The 26,899-nt window shown below is 47.2% G+C and overlaps 1 protein-coding gene across 8 annotated transcripts in view; it reads right to left on the bottom strand.

Moving 5' to 3' along the window:
* FOXN3 (forkhead box N3) overlaps positions 1-26,899 on the bottom strand; it is a 405,750-nt gene that overhangs the window by 230,022 nt on the left and 148,829 nt on the right. For 7 of the 8 annotated variants that reach the window (XM_082647216.1, XM_082647221.1, XM_082647219.1 and 4 more), the window contains exon 3: positions 5,960-6,516. In XM_082647216.1, coding sequence (XP_082503342.1) covers positions 5,960-6,502 — 543 coding nt within the window. In that variant the 5' untranslated portion in view covers positions 6,503-6,516. Of the gene's footprint in view, positions 1-5,959; positions 6,517-10,245; positions 10,363-26,899 lie in introns of those variants that run through there. The other variant, XM_082647217.1, reaches the window with a different exon arrangement.

Raw genomic sequence — 26,899 nt, 5'->3', positions numbered from 1 at the left:
AAGGCAGTACATAGATTTTTTGGCCTCACTGAGGATGCTGGTATGAAGTACTTCCTATTCCAGGGCCTGTGACATGGGGGTATGTTTATTTCAGGGCCCCCAGAGACGGCCTGAAAGGCTGGTAACGTCTCAGCCTTCCAAGGCTACACAGCCTATAGCATAGACAATGGAAAGCAGCCTGCCAGGGAGTGGGCGCTGGTGAGAAAGAGGCTGTGTTCCTACTGCTGTCCAGGGCAGCGCCAGCGCAGGGACAGACGGGACCGTCACTTGCCCCAGAGGCCACGGAAGAATCTTATACACTTCATCTCATTTTTGCATGTCCTACCATCGAACATTACCCTGATTTTTAGTAATTTACTCATCAGGACAGAACTGCACAGTTTTTCAAAGAGCATCATTTATCCCCACCCCCCAAAACATAATAACAGTAGTAGTTACGGGCTTTCTTCTTACTAAAATGACCATCACAGGAATGGGGGCCATTTCACGGGAAAGGGAAATGCTGTGGTCGCACCCCCAAGAGGAGGGAATGAGAGCAACTGTGATATGGGGGTGTTGCCATATAAGAGGTGCTCCATTTTCAAAACTGCCTTTGAAAAAGAATTTCATCCACCAGGATGGAAAAGCGAACACCAAGGGGGCTGGGAATTAGAGGGAGAACTTGTATAAACAGTGTCTAGGCAGGGAGAAGGGGCTTTGAACTTGGGCCAGACCTCAGTGGAGGGGACCTGGGAGGCAGGGGGCCTGGGAAGAGCCTGGAAACAGGGAGCTGGAGGGCCATGATAGGCTTCGTGCAAACGCCGACACCCTTCCAGCTGCTTGACAAGGACAGAGCTTGGCCCCGTCCTGACAGCACAAAAATATTCTCTATATTTACCCTTCTCTATCCTGTACCTGCAGAGTAAATTCTGAGTTTATCTGGGTTATTTTAATTCCCCTATAACTCATGATCATAGGCTACTTTGGGGAAGCACATAGAGATCATCTACAGCAGCGTCTACACTGAGAACGTGTGCTCAGGCACCAGAGTTAACTTCAGCACATGCCCTTTAGGTTTGCAGGGAATTCAGGTGAATTCCTATTGTGCTACTTACGAGCTGCGTGACCTCCAGCAAGTTGCTTAACCACTCTGAGCTTAACTCATCATCTATTTTAAGAATGAAACTAGGGCCTACCTCACAGGGTTGTAGTGAGAAAGAAATGATATATTGGGAAAGCACAAAGAAAGTGTTCCACAGTAAGTCCACTATTGTTATTATAATACACCAGTGGGTCTGCACCTTTCCAGGGTCAGAGGTCCCATTAAGAACCTAAAAACTGAGCAAACAAAATCTTGAGATCCTCTAGGAAAATGCATAGTCACGTGACATGTTGTCAATAATTTCAGGCTGTTTGCAAAGCCTCTCACATTCACAGAGCCCAAATTAAGAAGCTTCGGGTAACAATAAACTCTTGCTTCTATAGCTGAGAAAACTGAGGCCCAAGACAGCCATGTATCTCCGGCATCAGAACTAGAACCAGGTATCTTGGCTTCCAATCCAGGCCTCTTTCAACCAAGACAAGCTGCTTATATTTACAAGCTAAAACTGTACTTAAAGCACTCAGCCCTGGATATAATAAACATATTTCTGTACACTGTTTCCTTTATAAACCCTGTTATGACAACAATGTGTTTTGTTAAAGTGTCAAGCGGGGAAGTAAAGAAAAAGCAGAGAAACAGCAAACACACACCCCTGAGCCATTATAATCCAGTTTATAAAAAAATAAAAAGTACACTTTACTTCTCATTTACAAATACTCGGAGAGGTTAGTACATGCTAATCTTACGGTTCCAACTGAGAACTGTATTTAGGAAATAACAAAACTTAATCCCAGACTTTGGACCTCAATCTTGATTGATGTGGGCAAAGGGCATCCACAGATGAAACCGTAAGATGAAAGGCTTACGGGGACTTTGCAGAGGAGGAAGCAGCCGACTCTACGTGAACCCACAACACGAGCGCAGCGTCCCCAGGAGTGGGTCAACCAGCCTTCCTGATGTGAGGAGGCACGAGACTCGTCTATAAAGTATTCCTGAGGGAAAACAGCCGGAATGGGATCTAGCCTTTTAGCACTTACTTCCATTTCACAGAATATATGCACGAGGGGACAGAGGAACAAGCTTCACGAAACCCCAATGAAGCAGACGTATTACGTGGAGGGGTCTATTGGACAAGGAAGGGGCAGGGGTCTGCCGTGGATGGAAACAGGCTGAAGAAACAAAGCCAAATGCAATGTGTAAACAATGTTTGGATCCTTATTCAAACAAACATTTTGTAAGCCATCCAGGATATCTGAACACGGATCTGCCTTTAGGTGATACCAAAGAACTGTTCACTTTATCAGAGGTAACACTGGCATTGTGGTTATGGAAACCGTTCTTACGCACACTAAAATATGTTGGGATAAAATGACATGAGGGCTAGGATTTGCTTCAAAATACTTAAGCAACAGCCAAAAAAAAAGAAAAAATGAACAAAGTAAGAGAGGCAAGCCCTTGTTAACTACTAAATCTGGTGTGGGCAGTGATGGTGGTTATACAGAGTCACTGTACTACTGTATGCAGTCACTACCATACAGTGACTGATTCTCTCCACCGTATATGCTTGAAATTTTCCATGATTGGAATAAAAACAAAAACAAAACAAACAAACAAAAAAAACGCTATCTCTCAAAGTCCTATTAGAGATAAAACAGGAAGAAAAAAAAAAAAAAAACCTCTCTTCTCACCTAACTTACCCATTCATGAGAATATGTCCTTGACGAAATCTCAGCACTGGAAAGAACCCAAAAGGGGATCTAGTTCAGGGATTCCCAAATCTGGCTGTAAGTCAGAAATACCTATGAAGCTTATGAGAATTTCAGTTTTCCCCAGCCCACCTCAAACCCACTGAATGAGAGTCTCCAGGAAGGGGCCGAGAAGCGGCGGTGGTGTGTAAGTGCCGCAGGTGATTCCGGTGCCACCCAGGTTGCTCCCTCTCTAGCACCCCACCAAGCAGCCGTGCAGCAGGGGACTGTCCTGAGCCCCCAGGGACAAGGATCACACCACATTCTGCATTCTCATGCTTATGCCACGCTTAAAACCGTGTCCCACACTTTTAAAAAGAAAACAAAAAGCGGAATGGCTAACTCTGCAAACACAGCTCGCAAGGCTTCCATCCTCCCCTTCCCCTGGCATCTTTCTCACCAACATTTGGGCACATTTAGTCACTGTGTTGCAGCAGAACCTCAGCATGGGAGCTACAGCCAAGTAAAATCCTCTGGGAAAACATGAGCTTACCTGAGAGCCCGAGGAGCTTCCCCTGGGCAGAGTGTGAGGGAAATGCCTTTGCCTTACTCAGCTGGCCACCGGAGAAAACCACAAATGAAAGGGGTCGAGACCAGTGCCTGAGGGTACCCGGGAGTCTGCCCCTCTCAGGGCAGCCAGCAGCTGGCCCCAAGGTTATCCGAGGAAAGAGGAGTAAAATGGGGAGTTCACACACCTTGCTTTGTTCTCACAGCATCACAAACCCCGGGAACAAACTCCCAGCCACACAAGTGACTGGCATCTGATCAGAAACATGTTAATACAGGTCGGTACGCCCAGGAAGCCAGAACTCAACATTTCACAAGATAAACAAACTCGAGCCCTTAAAACCATTCCCTTTCTACAGGCGCTATCTGCAGAATGAAAACCATCACCCCAGGAAAACACGACTCCCAGAGCGGGGCAGGGGGGTGCAAGGGGGTGACGGCGCTCCTGCCAGAGTGCTATCCAACGCCCGCCTGTCACTCCCCAGGCTGATGAATAATACTCCCGAGTCTCTCTGCATACTTTGGAGCTGGTCTTGTTTAACATTTCAGAGTGTGCATTTGCTAAATTACTATTATGTGCCCCGGCGTGATGACAAACACGCCGACCCAGGCATGTGGTAACTTGCAGAATCATTTCACACCAACTTAAAGCCCTGATCATTGCTTCATCAGGGACGTGCTGCTCTGGCGGACCTGACAGCCCTTTCTTCTCTACCTTCTAACCCTGGAATTGCTTCCCAAGATTTTCCCTTTCTTGAGCACCCACCCATATGGAAGTTTTTAAGACCACAGACTTGGTTCTTTACAGGGGAGAGACGAATTTTCTCTAAGTTCAAGGAATGATCTTAAAACACTCAGCAGAGCCAAGTCCGGAGGTCGGTCTTAGGATGCCCATGCTCGGATGCGGAGGGGAGGAGAGCAAGTGATGGACACCTGGGGACAGCAGCAGTGCCCCGCGATTGTTACAGTTACATAAAAATAAGGACGTAACTGGGAAGGCAGGGCCCAGAGCACTCAGGAGTGTTCACACTTGCACGCTGGATCCAGGCACCACCTGCACCCACGATCAGCGGCAAAGCTCCGCAGTTTCCACATCTTTCCTCTTCCTGGGCAACACCCCCCTCAAACCCTGCATGCCCACACTCCATCTTTTTTTTTTTTTTTTTTTTTTGCGGTATGTGGGCCTCTCACCGCTGCGACCTCTCCCGCCGCGGAGTACAGGCTCCAGACGCGCAGGCCCAGCAGCCATGGCTCACAGGCCCAGCCGCTCCACGGCATGTGGGATCCTCCTGGACCGGGGCACGAACCCACGTCCCCCGCATCGGCAAGCGGACTCCCAACCACTGCGCCACCAGGGAAGCCCCCACACTCCATCTTAACATAAACTCTGGGTGAACAGCATCTGCAGACAAACGTGTCCAGTGGCAGCAAGGAAAAATAGGGCTTCACCACTGCCACAGTCGTAGTCTTCCAGGCCAAGGACAAGTAGAATCTTCTCAGGCTCAAGATTCAACTGGAAGCACATACCTGTTCCTGGAAAGAAAGAAATGAAAGGCCCCAACCCTGCACAGCTGCTGAGCCCACTCCAGAGGGGTCCTGAGACCGAACCTGAACTTTAAAAAGGTTGGAAAGCAGACCGCCAGCTCCACACCACAGCACCACTAACACGGAAACCAAAACCGTGAGAACAGGGCAACACGAAAACTTTGTGGCGAGTACGTTTTCTGGCAAGTTATTTTAACTGTTGCTACGTTACTTTTCAGAACCCCAAGCTAGGTCACAATTTTGATTTCCAGCTCTAACCGTCAATCCTATTTCTACCGTACCTATTGTGTTCCTTACAAGAAAAATAAAGCAAATTATTAAAACTGTCTTTCTTTAGCGAACCACGAAGCTGGAGCTTTAAAGGCTTTAAAGTCAAAATTCCACCTTCTGAAAGTCAGTCTTACCCTCAGCCCACCTTCCACACTCAGAAGGAGTTTCAAAGTTGCCAAACACTTTGTAGACACCCGATTTCAAGAGAGTCACCTGGGCAATTCGTGTCTTTGGTCTTGGAGTATAGAAGGATGCTCAAATCACCCCCCGCAATGTCCACCACTGTCCATTTATTCCAGAATCCCGGACCAGCTGCCTTTCTCCAAGTTAATATTCAGAACGAAAATAGATGCCATTTTTTTCTAGCCCTCAGTGGCAACTTTCCTCAAATATACAAACACACACACACACACACACACAGACATATATATATATGTATGTATGTATACACACACACCTCATGGTTCATGGCTGCCATCAAAATACAGACTTTTGTTTGGTGTCCAAAACCAAAGGGGGACCCACCCACCGACTCTGAAGGACAATGATACTCAGAGCCAATCAAGTCTGTAAACCACCGTTTTGTAACCATGTTCCCCAGTGGGAAACCCTCAATCTGGCTTTAGAAACCCCAAACACAGGAAAAGGAAGTTCTTGACAATTATCTAAATGAATGAAATGAGATCGAATTACCCGCGTTTCTGACTGCTACTTCCCTGTGGTGAATTTACATTCCTGAACATTTTTTATTAATGGAGAGACAGGTTTAATTTCAAAAAGAAAAACGTGAGTTCCAGACCCAGAGGCTTACCTGACTCCTCTCTTTGTCCACTTTCTTAAAACACTTATTCAAGGACAAATTATGTCTCACTGAGTTTTTCCACCCAGTAGGTGCGTTTGCAAAATACGGAAAATGTTCCAAGATCCAGTTGTAGATATCCTTTACCGGCAGGCGCTTGGTTGGAGAGTCCTCGATGGCCATAAATATGAGGCAGCTGAAGGAGTAGGGGGGCTTGCAGTTGGGGTTCTGCCTGGCATCGTAGGGCATGTCGGAGTGGGCAGGGGATGGGGGCGTGTCATCGTCCAGGTCCTGGACGGGGCTGACGCTCCGCAGGACAGAGTCCCCGAAGCTCTTCAGCAGGTTCTTGCTCTCGTGCAGCCAGTTCAGGTTGGTCAGCTCTTCATCTTCCATGGCCCCTTCTTCTAATCGGATGTCAGGCAGAGAAAAGTCGAGGTCATCGTCTTCCTGAAGGGCCTTGGAGAAACCGCTGCCCCGGTAACACTGACTCAGCCCACTGGAGACACTAATTCCTGAGCTTTCTGGCTTCTTACTGGGAGGCATGACTGGACCCATTTACGTGAAGGCTCCTGGGAAACACACGACAGAGAGAAGACGAGGCGGTGAAACCCAAAACAGAGAGGCAGCCATGCCCTCCCTAATGATTATGCCCCCCTCCCACCCCTGCCACCTCTGGGGACCCCCTACCACTTAGGAACATCCCCTCACAGCTCCCACACTGAGTGACATTAACCCACATTCCACCACACAGAGATGCCCGATTAACAGTAGTAAATTCGGTCTACCACGCACATAGCACAATGACCTGTTAGCCCTTAGGTACAAGACAGGAAATGTTCACAGCACCTTTAGCGTGCACATACCAAGAAGAGAATGGGAGGGGGAGGGGTGGATTGGGAGTTTGGGATTAGCAGATGCAAACTATGATATATAGAATGGATACGCCTACTGTATAGCACAGGGAACTATATTCAATATCCTATGATAAACCGCAATAGAGAAGAATACAAAAAAGAATATATATACACGTATAAAATCACTTTGCTGTACACCAGAAACTAACACAACATTGTAAATCAACTATACTTCAATTAAAAAAAAAAAAAAAAAGAATGGGAAATTCCACAATACCTTCTTCCTGATCTATGAAGACTCTCACTGTGACCCTGGAAAAATCAGTTATTGCCTGCTGCCTCAGTTTACCTATTATACATGAATATGTACAAATTCTTTCAAGCTGCACAATAACCACAAAATAAGTGCAACCACAGCCCATGTCACTTTGGGTGACAGGTCTCACTGTTTATCTTTCTCAAGAAAAAAAAGGGACATACCTATAAGTTTAAGGCCAGTTGGTTCAGATTAAATTCAGCTCTTTCCATACAAAGACCACTGCAACTGCCTAGGAATCAAAACTATGGCTATGATGAGCATAAATTTGGCAATGTTTTATTTGATTTTTTTTTTCCTTCTTTCTCCACAAGTCATAACCTAAAACTGAAACTTTAACATTTGGCAAGTCTAAAGAGCGATGTCAAGGAATTCTGTGGATTCAAACTGGAGGAGGAAGTACATTTAATTTCTCTGGGACACTACAAACTGAACAAAAAAGTGAGTAACGTCAGACACCACACAAATACATGGGAATGTGAAGATAAGCCATTAACTGAAGTTAAAGTCGGTGAAAAAATTCAGGAGAGCAACCACGAGCTTCAAGACAGGAAGGCAAATCCAACAAAAACTGCTACAGAATTCTACTCTACCCCTCCCCCATTGTTATCAATGACCTAGAACAGGGAGTAAAGTATCTGATGAGGAAAGACAATGGGGGAGGTGACAAGTCCACAAAAAGAATGACCCCGACAGATACAAGGCACATTCACCCCTGAAGCACTCAATGTGAGACGGAAAGAACAGTAAGATAATGAAAGAGGTCTCCCACTCTCCGTCTACAGTGCTCAGACAATGCGCTTGGTGTCTGTTTTATCCTCCACCCCACCCCTGAGTAAGATCAAGCAGTCTATCTAGAAAAAAGAATGAACACATCAAGAGCAAAGACATGATCATTCTAAGGCTCAAAATGCCCACTGATAACATGCCTAAAATAACTGCCACTTCAGCTAGGGAAGCTCTAGAATGAGATTCTAGAAAGCATAATGTGGGGCACTAAACAGCTAGTCAAAGGTGCCTGAGAACGGTAGCAGGCCCCCTCCCCAGAAGTGGACAAACAGAACCTACAGACCGAAGGCCTGAGGGGGAGCTCTCTGGAGCTGCTTGTAGATGTCCAACGCTAAGGACGGAAAACATCCACAGAGACCAAAGTCCCATGGAAGCAGGGCAGTTCAGATACCTACCTCGGGTTCATCCACAGGGAATATTTTTTCATCAAAAAAGGAGGCTAACCTGAGTAGTACAGGACACATTTTAAAGAATAATCTAGTATCTTAAATTTGGGGGTAAGACAGAGACCAGCCTGATTCTTTTACCTTCTTTACGAACAAATCAAAATTAGGCTTGTCTCTCTCAAAGTTTCGACGTACCCCCATCAAAAAACCTAATTTTCTGATAACCAGGAATATCCACATGGTCGAGTACAAAAGAGAACAACGACCCAGCCACTGAAGTCAACTTTAGCTCCAGAGGAAAGTTTTATGTCTCCTGAGCTTCCAAACAGGAAAATTATATCATGGCTGACAGTAAAGTAATTTAATTGCACTGTTGCTATGACAACATGCTGCTCTCTTTCTTTTTAATTTGCTTATTTGTCAGTAGCTTCCCAAAGGAACCAACACTCTATTCTCCACGTTTTCTTTTGTTTTAAACAAACATTGCCAGCTATATGGTTTTATTAGAAGAACAGCACTGTCAAGAAAAGAGGGTTACCGGGGCCCAGCACCCTTGGATCATTTGTCTGCTTTGTGTTTCTGTGCCCCCCATGTTCTCCAACTGTTAACTACATCCCTAGAAATCCCGCATTTTATAGCAACGGTATCAAGAGCTGCTGATCACTACAGTTCCATTTTAAAAAACAGTTCCCAGAAACCACAGCTGAGGAGTTTTCCATTATTATACTCTAACTACATAATTCACCAAATCTTTCTTTCCTCCTATTTTAGAGGGGGGAAAAAAAAAGAATCCGGATCATGTGAGTCTGCAGTTAAGCAAACATTTTTAATCTGCTGCCAATAAGGTTGCTCCACCGGATCCGCAAATAGTTATTCACTAGTGACCTCCTTAACAATTTTTCGGTTTGCTATTGGTTACGTCCCCCACACGCACATCCTCTTCTTGTTTTTTTATGACTTGCTGTGTTTTCTTATCTTTTTTTCCTTTTTAACGGAGAAAACGCAGCAGGAAAGCTAGTTTCTTGCCCACTACCAGAGGGCTCCAAATAACTGACAAAGACATTACTGGCCCAGCTCTGAACAGATGCTCAATGTGAACTTTAAAAAGTTGAGAAATCCTCTCCAAGCCGAGCAGGGCAGTTGCGAGTTTGGTGGGGGGGGGGGGGAGGGCAACCCCCCCCCGCGCGCGCGCACGCACGCACGCGCTCCACTCCAGTCTACTGTACTTGTCAAAAACATTTCAAGGGGACCTGCGGGAGCGGCGATTGGCTGCGTCCCGCGTCAATCAGCGGCGTTGCCAGGCAACGGGGAAACTGCTCTTCTGCCCGTATACAGGGCAATTGGGAGCTCGCATACCTTCACTGCCGGTCAGATGTCATAAACCTTTTATTGGCCGCACCGCGGCGAGCCTTAAAAACACATCAATAAAAGCCCGCCGTCCCCCAACTTCTCCAGGACCCAAGGAGGGTTTCAAAGAGGGCCGGGGTGAGGAGGAGTCAAGCCTCGAGAGTCTCCGGAGACTCTCTCTGCCGGTGCCAAGCCTGCACAGTTTGGGGAGGGGGGGGGAAATCTTTGTTAGGAGGCTGTCTGTCGTCTTGGGGTCTCCCCTTGATCGGCACCCCCTGCCCCGGCCCGAAACGGCGGGGATCCAGTCCTTCGCGGACAATACTAACTCTGTTCCTTTAGGGCGGCTTTTCGGAAATCGAGGCACCGGGAAACAGCCCGTACGTCGGGGCAGGAAACTCTTCGGACTGGGCAACTTCCCCGCTCGGGGGCTCCCGTCTCCCCGCCCGGCCAGGCCCCCCAATCCCGGGACCTCTCCCCCAGGAACTGCGGAGTCCCCGGTCAGCCGAGAGCGGCGAGGTCGCCTCCTGGACGGCCTCGAACAACTGCCCCCGCCCCGAGTCACCCAAATCCCATTCGGGCGCTGGCGGGAGCGGGGAGCAAACTCACCTGGCCGGAGCGGGTCGCGGGGACGCGGGGGCGCCGCTGCCCTTCAGCGGGAGCCGACAAACTTTCGCAGGCGCCCAGCGGGCATAGCTTGGTGGCCCGGCTAAGGACGCGCGGACGCGGCGCGGCGAGCCCGGGGCGGCGGGCGGCAGGGGCGCGGGGGTCGCGGCGCGGCATGGGACCTGCGGCGTCCGCCGGGCGCGCCGCGCGTCCTCCCGCCGGCCCCGCCGCTCTCCCCGCCCCGTCCCGCCTCCCGCTCGCCTCCGCCGCGGCGCGTCGGGCCGGGGCGCGCCGAGCGGCGAGAAATTGTTTCCACTGCAAACAAAAAAAGGCGACACATGACCAGGCAGGAGGAGGGGAAGCGCGGGGAGGGAGGGGAGCGGAGGGGAGGGACGGAGCGGAGGGGGCGGAGGGAGCGGGAGAGAGGGAAAACGTGGGCCGGGCCGCCAGCGGCCTGGGGCGCGGGGCGCGGACCCGCCGGGGCGGCCCTTGCTGGAGCTCCCCACGCCACGATCGGCCCTGCTACCCGCGCCCGGGCGCTCCCGAGGCGCAGCCGGAGCCGAGACCCGGCTGGGCCGCGCGGACTCGCTTCCCGCGGACTCGCGGAGCGGGGGTGGCCGGCGCGGGCTCTGCGACCCCGCGCAGCCGCGACCGCGATCGGCGGGTCTGGTGGGGCGGGCGGCGCGCGGCCTGTCCCTTCCCCGGGCTCTGGCCACGCGGGCCGGCGGGCACCGCGCCTCTGGCAACGTGTCCCCGGAACGCTCCTACCCATCCGCATGCCTTACATGGCTCGAAAGTAAAAATAAAAAGAATTACGATGCGGGCGAGGCTTGCGAGGGGGAGAAGAGATTCCACTTCTCCCCAACTACGGCGTCCTGGCGGGACTCCCGGGGGCCATCCCAGCCCTCCTCCAGCTGCCACCTCGTGCCCCGGGAGGAAAGGCACAAAGGCACCGCAGCCTCCCGCCCAGGTGGCTGCTCCTCTCGTCTGTCCGCAGGCGCGTGTCTGCCGGGGGAGGGAGGGTGGCCATTACAGATTACAGAGCAAGAGGCCCGTCCTGAAGGCCAAACCGTGGGGCCTCCAGTGGGTTGTGCTCAACGCCCCAGCCGACCTCTAAGCCTCCAGCGAAAACAAGCCTCATGTCTTTCATATTTAGAGCTTCCACGAACCCCACCGACAACTCGCAGGGCCACCACTCCAAGTCTTCAGGCGCCTGCAAAGATGGGCCACCCGCTGCTGAAGCCACACCAAGAGAAGATGAAAGGAGAGTCCAACGGGACACCCTGGTGGTGACATAAATAAAAATACGATTTTACACCACGCCCAGGTAACCAAATCAGCAGGTTCCTGCGCAGAAGAGAAGCCCAGGTCATTCTGCCGGCCACCACCTGAGCCAGAGGACAGGCCCTTTTGAGCTCTCTGAAAACCGCAGGAAAACCAGTGAGAAGGCCCAGAGTGATCTCCGTCAGAAAGCCCTCCAGGTTGCAGTACCTTGTAACCTAGCCAAAGGCGGAGAAAAATCCCACTGGGTTTCTGAGTTTTTTAATTTCCAAAAATAAGGAAACCTCAATCGATCTGAGAGTCGTTCCACTTCACAAAGCTCCAAGATGGTGGATGGTAAGTTTTCATCAGGGCACTCACCACAGGCCTTCTTACTTACCAGTGCCAAGGCAAATCCCACCCACCTGGGAGATGATTCAGAGGTGAAGGCCCAGGGGCAGCCTGAGGTCATCCAGCCCCACCCCTTAAATTACTGAACACTTGACCTACCCCAAGTCACTAAGCAAAAAGCGTGAAGCAAGAGGGACAAACGAGATATATCTGAAGTCCTGAGTCGAAGTTTCTAAAGGTCAGAGGTGGTAACAAAGCCAGGACAGGAGCTCAGTCTATTGCAGATACCTCCATCTGCCTATCAGTTGAGGCTGGTGAACCTCTCATCAAAGGAACCAAGGCCAGAGACCTTTGCTGCCTTGGGGAGGAAGAAATAGTCCTCTTCCGTCCTCCCCTTCAACTGCCAGGTCCCAAGCCTCCGCACCCGACCACACTCACACACCGTAGGTGGAAATCTCCATGTTAAGTAGAGGTGGCAGTTACGTTCACCCCTTGTCCTTTCCTTCTTCCTCAGAGCTCAAAAGGACGCGACGTAAGCGCGTGGTTATTGTACAAGGACTCTGTGTAAAGCAGCCATCCTACGTGAACAGAAACTTAAAGACACAGCAAGCTTAGGGCCAGGAGCAGCCCCTGAGCAGAGGGTGGAGTAAGGTGAGGTAAGCTGCCTTTCATGAGCTCACCTCTCTTCCCCTCTGCGGCTTTTGGTTTCTTCCATTCTCAAACATATTTCTGAATTTCTCTCTCCCGTTACCAATGCAGCAAGAGTTGTGAGAAGGTATCGTCAACCTTAAGAGGAAGTGGTGGACCAGCCCTGCCTGATGTGGAGAGCGGGGTACACGTGGTTGCCTGTCTGTCTGAAATGGGGAATACAGACCTTTGCTAAAAGCCAAAAGAAGGCTTAGAGTGGTCTTTCCACCTTATAATTCCATAGACTCCTATCTCTGGGACCTGCTGCCTGACAAACGGGGGCAAAAGCCAAATTCGCTTAGGAACAGCCTAGTTCTCAATTCCCCTCTTGAACTTGCAGGAAGGACCCTTGTGCCTTAGAGCCGGAGAAGCCTCAAAGAAACAAGTGGAACTGTTTAAATCATTGTTTTACAAACACGTTTGACAGCAGAATCCCAGGTGTGCTCTAGAACTCACTTTGGGCAACACCTACTTCCTGATTGGGGACTTGATGGGACCGTTCCACGGCCCTATCTGGGCCTGGGCTGAGAGTACTTGTATCTGCGACCGGGAGAACCCAGATTCTAGCCCAGTCAGTCCGCAATCAGCCTGGGACCCCAGGTTCCTCCTCTGTGGAGAGGACTGGCCCTCGCCGTGGTGTTTTGCGCTTTCTTCTCCAACATGCCCTGGAACGTTAAAGCCCCGCCCTCATCACTGGTTATTTAGCCAACGCGATTATTTATGAACAGTTCAGCGTAAAGCCCCGCGATCCCTCTCCAGGCCATCGTAACAGCTGAACTGATGGCAGTGAGAGAGGGCTGCAGGTGAGAAGACCTGAGGGATTTTCAAAGACGAGGAGGAATCTGAGGCAGGCCTGGAAAGACGGGCTTCTGAACAGGATCCTTCAAGTTGACTCCAGAGAAAAGGATACCCAAGTGGGAACTTGGGTCAAGCCTGGGACAGGAAGCACAGCTGGACTGCGTGGAACTGGGGCATCATTAGGTGGTTTTCCTCTCCATTCACCTCTTTCCCTCTGAGACCAAGTTGTCTTTCCTACCTCCCTCTATATGTCTGTCCACTCTCCTCCCTGAAGGCCGGCTTCCTCTACTCATGTATCACCACACATGGCTGCCAGCGGCAAGTGCAAAGGACCTTCTGATTGCCAGCACCCACCACCTTCAGACTGCCTCAGCCTTCCGCTACATAGTTCAGATTCCCAGGGAAATAAACTGATCGGCTTGGCCTAATTCAGGTAACTCTTCCCTTCTCCCCTCCTAACAGCAGGAGGCATAGTAGAACCATCTGGTACAACAGGACTGGGGAGGGGAAGGGAGGTGACTTTGGAAGGAGAATAATAAACATAGGTCCATAGAAACCGGGAAGGGACATTCTAGACCTGAGCTTCCCAACTGGGGATACCTGGGAAGCCACACCTAATAGATCAGAATCTCCTAGGACAGGTCCCAGGCATATGCACTTTGAGAAAGTGCCACGGCACAAACTGCTTTTCCAGGCAGGAGCCGTGAATGGCGCATACAGATTTATCAACTATGACTTGACTGTATTAGAAGATGCATTCAGGACTTCCCTGGTGGCGCAGTGGTTAAGAACCTGCCTGCCAATGCAGGGGACACGGGTTCGAGCCCTGGTCCGGGAGGATCCCACATGCCGTGGAGCAACTGAGCCCATGTGCCACAACTACTGAGCCTGCGCTCTAGAGCCCACGAGGCACAACTGTTGAGCCCGTGCACCACAACTACTGAAGCCCGTGTGCCTAGAGCACATACTCCACAGAGAGAAGCCACCACAATGAGAAGCCTGCGCACTGCAACGAAGAGTAGTAGCCCCGGCTTGCCATAACTAGAGAAAGCCCGTGCGCGCAGCAACGAAGACCCAAGGCAGCCAAAAATAAATTAAAAAAAAAAAAAAAAAAAAGAAGATGCATTCATTCCTTGAACAAATATATTGAGTGCCCACCAAGTACATGACGTTATTAGGTTCCAGGGATACAAAGTTTTTGTTCCTTATGGAGCATGCATATTAGTGGATAAGCGAGGAAACATCCTATCACAAAACTCCCTGAATGCTAAGGTAAGCAGTTTATGTACAGTAATCAGAGGGGAAGAGGAACTCATTGAGTATTTTTGGATCCAGAAGTTGCTCTATCAGAAATATGCTTTAAAAAAAAGAATAGCTTGCCTCTAGTAGATAAATAAGTCCTAGAGCCCTAATACACAGTATAGTGATTACACACAACAAAACTGTATTATAAGCATTAAACTTGCTAAGTGACTAGATCTTAATTATTCCCAATACTAGAAGAAATGATAATTATGTGACACAATAGAGGTATTAGCTAATGCTATAGTGGTGATAATATTTCAGTATGATGTATCAAACCAGTATGCTGTACACCTTAAAGTCACACAGTGTTATATGTCAAATATATCTCAATTTTAAAAAAGAAGAATGGGATCATGGACCCAAGATGAGTTTTGGGAGCGGAAAGAAGGAAATGGAAGACCAAAAGTAGACAGAACCAATCAGAAAGCACTGCAGTAATCCATACAGAAACAAAGATTATCTTTTTTAACATTTTTTAATACGAAAAAATGTTAAAATAGTAAAATAGTGTTTCCCTCTGTGGGGTTGAGTTATGGGGTAATTTTTTTGCCTGCTTCTTTCATACTTGTCTATATTTTCCAAATTTTCTACAATGAGTACCCAACACATTTATAATGTTTGAATAATAAAAGGGGGGTTCCATTAGAGCAGTGGTTCTCAAACCTGAATGTGCATCAGAATTACCTGTAGGGCTTACGTAAACTCAGCTTGCTGGCCCCCACCCCCAGAGTGTCTGATTCAGTAGGTCTGAGCTGGGGCCTGAGAATTTGCGTCTCTAAGAAGCTCCTAGGTGATGCTGTTGCTGGTTCAGGGACCACATTTTGGGACCCACTGAATTAGAAAGTAGTCAGTGAGACTGGAAAAAATGAATGCATGAGAGTCTTCACAGGAAGAACCAAGAGAATCTATCCAATGACTGAATATGAGAAGACAAGAGATTATGTTCAAAGATAACTCCTTAATTGTGGGTTGACTAAGTGTCTTTGAGATAACATGTGAGAATGCTGTCCATCGTAGTAAAATAGTTCCTCACTTCCTTCCCTCCTTTGCAGAAGGAAGAGACACCCAGGACCACAGCTGGAAGACCCTCCATCTCTTGGTGAGTTTCAAAGGCTCGTTCAAGCACCTTTGGGCTTTCCGGTTATCCCATCTTGGGGTTTTCCTCTTGTGCATCCTTGGTGTTTACCTGACAGGTTCTGAAGGGTGGTGCCTGGGAAAAGGCTTATTAGAATTTCTCCAGCAGGGATTAGAGCCAGGAGGCTTATAATGAAGAGGGAAGGAGGGCTGTGGAGTAAGGGAAGGTACAGCTGAACCCGTGGAGGGACATTCATTAGCTCAGGTGCCCTAGCCAAACCCGAGCCTATCAAGTCACCTGCTGGAAGCAAAATGGAAAATATAGAACCTGTCAGCTCCTCTTCGAGCATAAACAGAAGTGTGAGCTGATGATCCAGAAGTCAAAAAGTACTTATTAAGCATCTAGCCATACCACGCCCAGTACTGTGTGGAGGGCACTGGGAAGGAACTGGGAGAAATAAAAGATGTGGCACTTGCCCTCAAGGATGGGGAAGATTCAGTGAGCATTTAGGAAGCAACCACAATTAAACACACACAGAGAGCCTAATACCAAGACCAGAGCTGATATAGCTTAGTGGCCTGGGACTACGTTCGTATTCTCACTTCACCACATACTAACTGGGTAACCTTAATCAAGGTACTTAACTTCTTTCTCTCTACCTAGTTTCCTCATCTTTTTTTGTTTTAAATAAATTTATTTATTTGTTTGTTTTTGGCTGCATTGGGTCACGGGCTTTCTCTAGTTGTGGCGAGCGGAAGCTACTCTTTGTTGTGGTGCGCAGGCTTCTCATTGCAGTGGCTTTTCTTGTTGCTTTGCACGGGCTCTGGGCGCGCGGGCTTAAGTACTTGTGGCTCGCAGGCTCTAGAGCGCAGGCTCAGTAGTTGTGGCGCATGGGCTTAGTTGCTCCACGGCATGTGGGATCTTCCCGGACCAGGGCTCGAACCCGTGTCCCCTGTATTGGCAGGCGGATTCTCAGCCACTGCGCCACCAGGGAAAACCCTAGTTTCCTCATCTTAAAAAAAAAGGGGGAAAGATGGAGGATACAGCAAGACCCACTTCGTAGGGTGGTGATAAAGATTAAATGAATGAATATCCGTAAAACACATGTAACAGTGCCCTGGCACTTAGAGCTATTTTTGTTAAGTAAATAAATCATAAGGAAAATAATGACATATTTGACTACAAAACAATTTAAACTTTGTAAGACCAGAGGTCATAAATCAAGTTCAAAGACGACAAAAAAAAAATACAAGGAAGTATTTGTCATACATATGAAAAAGGGTTAATATTTTAAATCTGTAACTCTTACAACTCAATGAGAAAATTATCACCCTAATGAGAAATGGGGCAGATTCACAAAAGGAGAAACACAAATGGCAATATACCCATGAAAAGATGCTCAACCTCAGTAAAAAAAAAAAAAAAAAAAAGCAACAAAATCCCAGAAATGCCAACTCAAGCAATTGTGATATCTCATTTCATCCATCAGATTGGCCCAGACTTAAAAAGAATAACCACACCAATACTGGTGTGGGTATCGGAGGAACGTGACTTGGTATAACTATTTAAGAGGGCAGTCTGGTGAACTGAATTAAAACTTAAGCGAGCATGGTCATTGACTCTAAATTTCCAGCTTCTAGGAGTTTATCCTAAGGAGATGCCAAAGCAAGACAGTAAACTTCCCCACCAGACTGCCTACCCCCATGAGATAATAAGCCCCGTAAAACCAGGATCCATACCTGTTTTATTCAGCAATGTACACAGCAAAGTTACTCCAGTGTCTGACACACACAGAAGACACTCAGTATGTATTGAGTGAAGGCACTGAAATATGCAACAACGTTTTCAGGTGGATGTTTATTAAATTATATGGGCCACAGTTACCCATGTTCCCTTTGTTCCCTTCTACTTGCATTTTCCAGTCGTTTTAAGTGAAGCTTTCCCTTTTCTGAATCACTTTCACATTCTCATATACTGTATGTGTGAAACAATTTGCAAACATTTCATAAAGTAAGAGTTTGGGGGAAAATAGATATGTTGGCAAAACTTCTCACCAAATTGAAGCATTTTGTGATCTTTTCAATCAGAAGGGACAAAATGATCCCTTTCTGAAAAGGCTGGTGCTCCAAGCAAACAAGAGAATTGCTAAGTATAACAAACGTTATACCCTGCATAATGGGGTCTATTGTCTGCTTGTGGGAAAGCTTTCAATTTATTGGTTTTGAGTATCAAACGTTTTCTACAAACTCTTAGGTAGGTTCAAAGATGAGGGAAAATACTCTTGAATTAAGAATTTGTGGGGAAGGGGGAACATTTACTCTCCATTTCCAGATGGATCTTCTATGAAAACTTATGCTTCTAAGGGACCAAATGTGGTTGCATCTTTTTGGTTGTTGCTTTTTTCAATCTGCCAGAAAAATCTGTGCCCAGCTGAGGCACACCCTGCATGGCCAGAACTACTCCTGCTTCTCCCGCCCTCCCAGGGATACTCCCTGCAGTCAAAAGCTTGTCCTAAAGGAGGCTGCCCCTCTGAGTACTTGGATTCCATTTATCTGCAGTCAATTCTTACCATTCAGTCAAGCACTGAATTAGCAAATATTGAACCTCTGCTCCTAGAGGAAATCTAGGGTTAGGTTCCTGCGAGCCACCGGTCACAACAATTTCATTAACTGATCAATACATTACCTTATTTTCTCCGATTCCATTTAAAGATACCTGATGTAATATATATTGCTGATTCATTAACACTGAACTCACGGCCACCAGCACTAGAACTCATGTCTGAACAAAGCTTATCGAACACAGGAAAAGCTTGTCTTTTCTCCACACGGCAATCACAGTCTTCTGGCACTTAGGAACACAAGATAGCCCTTCAGCACTTGTGATTGGGTGCCATTTTAAACAGCAAAATCACCAACAAAAAGCACACCAAAAAAGTGACACTAAAGAGACATTTAAAAGGACGCTTGTTTACAGCATGAAAGCTGAAACAAAAAGGCAGAGAGTTGCTTTGTCTCAGCTGGGAATGTGTGTGTTGGATTACATATATATATATATATATATACACACACATATATATATATATTTTTTTTTTTTTTGTGGTACGCGGGCCTCTCACTGCTGTGGCCTCTCCCGTTGTGGAGCACAGGCTCCGGACGCGCAGGCTCAGCGGCCATGGCTCACGGGCCCAGCCGCTCCGCGGCATGTGGGATCTTCCCAGACCGGGGCACGAACCCGCGTCCCCTGCATCGGCAGGCGGACTCTCAACCACCACGCCACCAGGGAAGCCCCTGGATTACTCATATTTGTTGCCACTCTGCACATGTCCACGAATGACCATGAAAGCACCACAAGTATTGATTTTATGATTACAAATAAATTTTAGCAAGTAAGAGAATTTGCAAATATGGAACCCGTGAAGAATGAAATCGATTGTATTTAATTGGCCACTTATTCAGTGCCAGTGAGTGTTCTAAGACTTTGCAAATATTCACTGTTTCAGCCTCACATTAACCACGTGAGGTAGATAATGTTATTATGGCCATTTTATTAAATGAGGAGCCTGAGGCACAGAGAGGTTTAGCCACCTGCCCAAGGTCACACAGCTGGTAAGTGATGGGGCTGGGATTTGAACCCACACAGTTTGGCTCCAGAGTTTAGAGCCCTGTTCCTACCAAGGGAAGCGTCAGATCAATCCAGAGCATTTGGTTTTGTCTTAAAGAACCTCTTAGAGGTCGAGGATGTAAAGGCCGGAAGCGGTGAGGTTCAAGAAAGGAAAAACTGACCAGGAGGTAGAAGGAAAAAAGGGACTTTTAAGCTGAATGAAAAGGGACTACTTTCAAAAAGACAAAGTTCAGCTTCTATTTCCTAATCAACATGGTATGGTGTACCTTTGTAATAAAAAACAAATCAACTAGCTACTGAGTGTCAAACAGACTAAGTGCCTTGAGAGGCAAGGACCCCGTCTTACACTTCTCTTCTGCTCGTAGCATGTGGAATTAGTGGTAATCAAAAAAATCAATCACTTAACGGGAAAAAAAAAATGCTCTTTTTTTATTCCTCTCTCAAACTGGTATCTAATAACTACGGATCAGTGAAAGAGTAGCATCATCAACCTTTTCCTCCTCCAACGTTTTTAAGAGCATTTATTGTTTTCCTCTCTTCAGCAAGTACACCAAGTACCACAGTCTCATGGGTTTCGGTGACTATGTCTGCCAAAGTCTTAACCATGCCAAGAAATAACTTCTCTCATTTTACTTTTTCGGAGGGATGTGAACGAAAACAATCAATTCTTCTCCTGAAGATCTGTCTTTTTAAAACAAAGTAAAAGCTCCGAATCTGGTGAACTCTCTGGAGAGATTACATAGATTAAAAATATTATCAACTTATTTCCCTGCTGTACAAAGCCCTTTTATGAAGATAAGCAAGTTACTCAATTTATTACGACAGCCAAACCTGAAGTCTCTGCTCCTCTACTGGGCAGTGCAATTCACCCAACACGTTCAGTTTTTAAACCCTGCCTCCTTCCAAAAATAGCATCTCTTGTACCTTCAATATTGTGATTCAGATGCAAGCAAAACGTGCCCATAAAGTGTGAGGCATGAGTGCCTGTGAGTGATCCATCGCTAAGGGGTGGAGGCTGGGAAGGAAGTGGCTAACTGGATTGCTGTCTTTCGGTGGGTGCGATCAACAGCACCTCATTTCTCTGCACTCAAAGCCATGTGACTCTGGCTCCAAAGATTTGGACCCTAAACAACCAGGCGTTTCTTCTCGAGAGGAATACTGAGCATCTTTCCTCCTTGCCTCGGGGCCAGCTGTCTGACAATATGGATCCCAGAAGGGGGTGCTGCCCACATTGGCGATGGCAGCCATTAGTGCCTGTTGCTCATAGCTAATGTCAAAGAGGCCTCAGCACGGGGCGGCAGGCGGTTGGCTGGGACTCCCCGGGCAAGCATCCATGCACCAGGAGCGCCAGCAGAGGCGACCCGAAGGCCAAGGTGGGCATGCCACAGAGTCCTGGACTTCCAGATGGAGTCCAGTCCCAGAGAGTGGACATCAGAGCTCTCCGGAGGCTGCCCAGGCCAAGTTCAAAGGGAGGGATGAGCGTCATGACGTCCGTTCCAAAGCAATCCCACCTGCTACTGGCATGCCCAGGCTCATCTCCCCCTCATACCAGCCCCCAAGGCAAGTCTCCAAGGGCGCAGTAAGGAGGCAGCCGCAACCATTTGCTTTCTCTTAATAATCTGAACTGGGAAGACGTAGAGATGGGGAAGAAGTAATGGCCATTCCCAGTGACGGGGACCCTCCAGCTGGCTGGGCTCCTGCAAGGTCGTCTTGTCGATCTCTTTGTAGGAAAAACGTGGTTCTCTTTGGCCTTGGGAATCTGGCCAGGCAGCTTTGCTGGGATAAGTTTCTTCATCCACAGACACCCGCACCACACGGATGTTGAGGGCTGTAACTAACGCACACCTACTCCCAGACAGCCGGCCCCCTCCAAACTCCAGTGACATCTCCTCGCCTGAAACGCCTGCCACCATGCGACAGCCCGGTTCAGCCGCTCAACAAGGACCCCCTAGCTTGCTACTGTTGAAGAACCTGAATATCAAACCATGCACCAAGGGAATCCTACACAGGAGTTGCTAGAAAGAAAAGCTCACTCCATCTCCTTCATTCTTGCTGGCAGACGCAACTAAAAGATCATTTTTAACCCCCGAAAAACTCATTTCAACTTGGGGTGCAAGAGGCACCTGAAATGTGAGAGTCCCTGGGCCGGCACAGGAAGAGAAGGAGGTTTCAAGGAAACACAAAAGCAACGCAGACCTAATGGGTGAGCAGGCTGCCTGACAACAAGGCGGCCAACTGCCAAACTCTCATTGTGCGCGGCGGCTGAACAGAAGGCTCGAGTAATGACAACCACAAAACTCATTTCAAGTCTGAAAAGGTGACTAATGAGCTCATTCATGCTGCCTATAAATTATTCACTACAACACTGATCCCACTCAAGACAAACAGTAAAGTAAACTTTAAACACAGACACCTCCGGCCTCCGAAGTAGAACGAGTTAGGTCTGTAAAACTTTTCACAATGAGGGAGACTTGTCTCTCCCTCCGTCCATTGTCACATTCATTCTTCTGTTTACGTTTTTTTACTGCCTTTAATCAAGTTTAAGCAGACACAGCTGTTAGACATTTATTTCTCTGTTGAGTTTTTTCCATTAGTTATTACGAGCAATCATGATGCTCTAAAAATAGCAGCAAATTATATTCTCTCGAAATTGAAGGCTGACCTTAAAATGAAGCCCAGGTCTTCGGAAATAATATTCACATGCACATGTTGGGTGAGTGACAGCCCTGCACAAAGGCGAAACAAAAGTGCATTTTCCACTCTTTGAGAGGTTTGCAACTCGCTTCCAAATTTCCTTAGGTTCTAGTGGAAACCGGTTGCTTTAACATCTAACAAGACAGAACCTGCTTCCAATGGTCATGTTTTGGTTGAGATTGTCATGAAAACTCACCATCTTAACAGAATAAAAGGGGAAATGTCTCATTTAGGCTGTTCAGCACAGATAAACCCACCCGCAGGTTTGTTGGAAACCCACCACATTGCTGCAGACTGCTTTCAGTTTCCTGTTTAATATTAAAGAAAGAATTTTAGCTCTTCTGTTTTTACAAACTGTGCTGTTTGCAACTACTGTCACCACTGAAACCATTATGACTGTGGAGTAGTCCTACGTTTTTCAAACCTTTTTTAAATCTTAGTATCTATTTCTAAGACATAGTAAGAGTTAAAGAGTTAAAAATAGTCTTCAAATAAGTACTTACATTAGTTCTTGGTCAGATCGCTGAACATTATGTATTTTTAAACTGCTTTGAATACTTTGAACAGGAGCCACAGAAAAGCCACAGAAAACACTCACAGTCAAATACCGCCAGATGGAGGTTCTGAATAACCAAAAGTGAAAGCAGAAAGGTCTGAGGCCGAGTCGTGCCCTGTACACACCTCAAGATTACAGGAAAAAAATGAATGATTCCCCGGTCTTGGGCAGGGGAACCTTGCATATAACATAAGAGAAATAACACATGGAAGGCCAATTCAGACCAGGGCTTGAACTTCAACGTGAGACCAGGCCAAGCTCTGTCTCCATTTAAGGAAAATCTTTCACATTGTTTTCAGTTTCTTGCACATGAACTAAAGACTTGTCCAGCCATTTCTGTTGTCTGAAATGCAAAGCAAGTTTTTCTTTTAAAAGAAAGAGGAGTCCTGCAATATTTATAGCAAAGTACTTTGCCACCTACTGACAGCAATCTGGTGGTTCTTCACGTGTTTGCATGTTTTTTACCCAAGTTTCTGTATCGAGTAAGAAGCCATTCTTTCGGTCCTCTGTGCAAAAGAGTTCTTGCAGATTTGTTGCTGTTGTTGTTTGAATCAAACATGTAAAAACCCAATTCCATCCAAAGAAATTGAGACGTCTAAAATGGCATCCCGTTGAAGTCTCAGCTTCTCTACCACTCTTCGGAGACTGACTAGATTTCTGTCACCTCTCTGTGGAAGGGTGGGGACAAAATATTGCTTTGAAACCGAGCCACAGGGGGCTCTTCCCTAGTAACATGTCTGACAGGCAGAGTTCGCCTCTTCCTTCATTGGTGGGAAACCTGGCTTGTCCACAGACCACCGTAACACCGCCTTACTCCTAACTGTCCTGAGGAGGACCAAAGGGAATGTCAGTTTTGCCTGGGGAGGTTCAAGGCACCTAAATAACAAAAGCCAAAACAATGAACACCAAGTACCCAATTACTGCAATCCAAAAAATCAGACAGCAGACAAAACAACAAAAGCTCTCCAATGTTTCCTACATGCCAGGCACCATGCCAAGAGCTTTACCTGCGTTATTTATTTTCTCCTTCCACTATCCTTCCCAGGTAGGGGCCGTTGTCCCCTTTTACAGATGAGGACACCGAGGCTTAAAGAAGTTGAGTTATGGGAGTTCCCTGGTGGCCTAGTGGTTAGGATTCCAGGCTTTCACTGCCATGACTGGGGTTCAATCTCTGGTCGGGGAGCTGAGATCCCGCAAGCTGCGTGGCGTGGCGAAAATAAAATAAAATAAAAGTTGTTTGCTGGTGGTCAATAATCGGCACTAAGAGGTGAAATGAGAAGTTAAGACCCCAAGTCTCTTCGGCCTGCAGAGCCCTTCCTCTTGAGCACCGCACTCTCCGATCTATTTATACTACCCAAGATCTCATTTCTAAGATCACAGAGTGTAACTTGCTTGCAGTCTACGTCTTGGGCTTCTTCGTTGGAGGTTTATGGGTTTCTCTGATTTGGTTCTTGCGTAGCATTCTTCAAATGGACCACTAAACATACACGCCCTTCCTGCTTCTGCAGGCTCAGCTGCTTGTGCTCCCATAGACATGGACATCATTCAGTGAATGACAAACATCTACAAAAGGCCGTAAGACCCAGGGTAATGGCCACACACCAGCACTGAGCTCCTGCCTGAATTATAAAACACAAAGATTTTTGGAACAACAACAACAAAAAAAACCTCATGACAGCTGACAACTCCAGAGGCCGGGCCTGAAACTCCAAGCCTGTCCCTACCTCCCATCTGGACATGGACCCGCAGAAGGAACAAGCAGCTATGAAGGTGCCCATGAGGCAACTCATAAAACAATCTACTCTCTCTCCAGTCCTCATTGTTCCCTCCCCCCAATCCAACAAATGACCCACCACCACAGGGATAAAGATCTTATGGTTTCACTCCAGGCTAATGCTTCCAAGGCACAGACATCTGACCAGCAACCATTTTCGAATTCTTTCTCTTTCACTTTGCACACAGAGTTAGGTGGTAATTGTCTGCCGGTTTAGAAACACCACCGACCACCACACCAGAACGAATTTCCAAACGCTATATTGCAGGGAATTAGATTAAGGCACAGATCAACCTTTGCCAACTCTATACATATGTTCAAAAAAGAGCCAACCACAATAAAAATATACTGACTGTACTACTAATCAGATTAACTCTTCCCCATAGATCCTGGACAGGAGGGTAAACTCTCCGACTGAGGCAGCCCTGGGCCCTACAGGTCTTCAGAGTCTACACACAGCTCTGTACACTGGGAATGGAGGAAACAGGCCCCCACAGCTCACCGCCATCTCCAGCACCCATGCCACCCTCACGTCCACGGCACTCCCAACTGGATTTTGGTACCAAGGCCCAGGAGTTCATTCCCTCAGAAACCACCCTCAGATGCTTCCTTGAAAGCTTTTCTGGTGCCACTACTGGGATCTCATGTCCAGACTGGCCAAAGGCTCCATAAAAAGTGGATGCAGTAGAAAGCTGAGGTCTGTGGTTTCATTCTTGAGAAACCCTCAACTAACCACAGGGATCTGATTCCACTGCCATTTAGAGTCATTCTCTGGCTTCTGGCAACACCAGCTCCCTCTGAATCCAAATTAAACCTCTCTCGGCTTCTTTGTGATACCAGCTTCCTAGCAGAGCCTCCAATGGTTATGGTAAGAAAAATAAGCCGGGCCCAGACCTTCCCGGCTCTCCTGTGAACGAACATCCAAGTTACGTTTGCTGCGAACAAAATTATGCTTTGCTGCGAACAAAATATGCTTTACTAAGTCAAAGCAGGCTTTCTATGCTGTTTTCCGGGGCTCCTCCCTCACATCCTCCACTGCTCATTTTTCTAGATCAAAATCTGCAACTCATGGGTAGGAGGAAAGTTACTAAGGCTGACTGCCCTGACTTATCGAAACAGAGCTATTTGTTTCCTAATTACATTCTTAGCTCTACAGCACTGGCCAAAAAAAGGTTTGTTCATTCATTACGAGAACCAATTAGTAAAAATAAAATCATAAAGCTTACCCTTAGGAAGGACTTCACTCATGGATTCGGACAAGCCTCCAGTTTAATGGGACAACTGAGGCCCGGAGAAGTGAAGTGACTTAGGGCCACATGTCAGAACGCACACTGGTAGTTTCCTTTCCGGTGTCTGTTCTTCTCTCCCTTCTCAACAGCACCCAATTCCCCAGCCTGGTGGTTTGGGCAGGATTGATCCCATCATCAGCTCCAGGGGCAGTGGACTGGTGTAGAAGGACAGGCAGGTCCAGCCAGGACTCAGTGGATGGGCCAACACATTTCCTGTCTTGTTCGGACACTGAGCTGGATTTTCTGTTATTTGTAACCCAAAGCCTCCCAACACATCCCCCATGCAGAGTTAGTGGCAGATACCACTTCTTGACTCCCTGTCCACGGATGTTTCTGCCGGAGTAAAGTCTTTAACATTACAAAATAGAGAAAACTAATCTAAAAAAAGAAATACAAATGGGGGACTTCCCTGGTGGTTAAGACTCTGCACTTCTGATGTAGAGCACGTGGGTTCGATCCCTGGTCAGAGAACTAAGATTCCACATGCTGCGGAGGGCAGCCAAAAAAAAAAAAAAAATACAAATGAACTTATTTACAAAACAGAAATAGACCCACAGGCAAAACAAACCCCAAACATAGTTACCGAAGTGGAAAGGAAGGGAGGGAAGGGATAAATTAGGAGTTCGGGATTAACATATACACACTACTACATATAAAGTAGATAACCAACAAGGACCTACTGTATAGCACAGGAAACTATACTCAATATACTTATACCTTATAGGTAATAACCTATAAGGGAAAAGAATCTGAAAAAGAATATATATACGTGTGTATGTTTATGAATATATATGTATAACTGAGTCACTGTGCTGTACATCTGAAACTAACACAACATTGTAAATCAACTATGCGTCAATAAAAAAAATAGAGAAAACAGCATTTTGACAAATTTAGTGACTGGACTTAATAGGAATAAAAAGATTTGGGAGAAAAATGAAATTAAACATTATCGATGAGCACTTTAAAAGTATGGCTGAATGTATAAATTTGGCCATATTAATAGAGCATTACTGATGAAGGGAGAATTCATGAATGGAGATTAACTGGAAAGAATTCATGGCTAGAGGGAAGGCCAGCTCCACCTAGAATTTGATACAAACCATGACTCCCATTCAGGTCTCAAGAGTTTGACCCTAAGCTGAGCCCATACCAACCTCCCTGAGGGACAATATCTGAACTTTATATCCCCAGGTGCCCAGTTCCAGATCGGGTGCTGACAGGAAGGTGATGATGGTCATAGT

This window comes from Grampus griseus (assembly GCF_964374135.1).
Source record: "Grampus griseus genome assembly, chromosome: 2".
Classification (NCBI taxonomy): domain Eukaryota; kingdom Metazoa; phylum Chordata; class Mammalia; order Artiodactyla; family Delphinidae; genus Grampus; species Grampus griseus.
The sequence above is the reverse complement of the archived record's forward strand: the minus strand, read 5'-3'. Positions and strand labels throughout refer to the sequence as shown.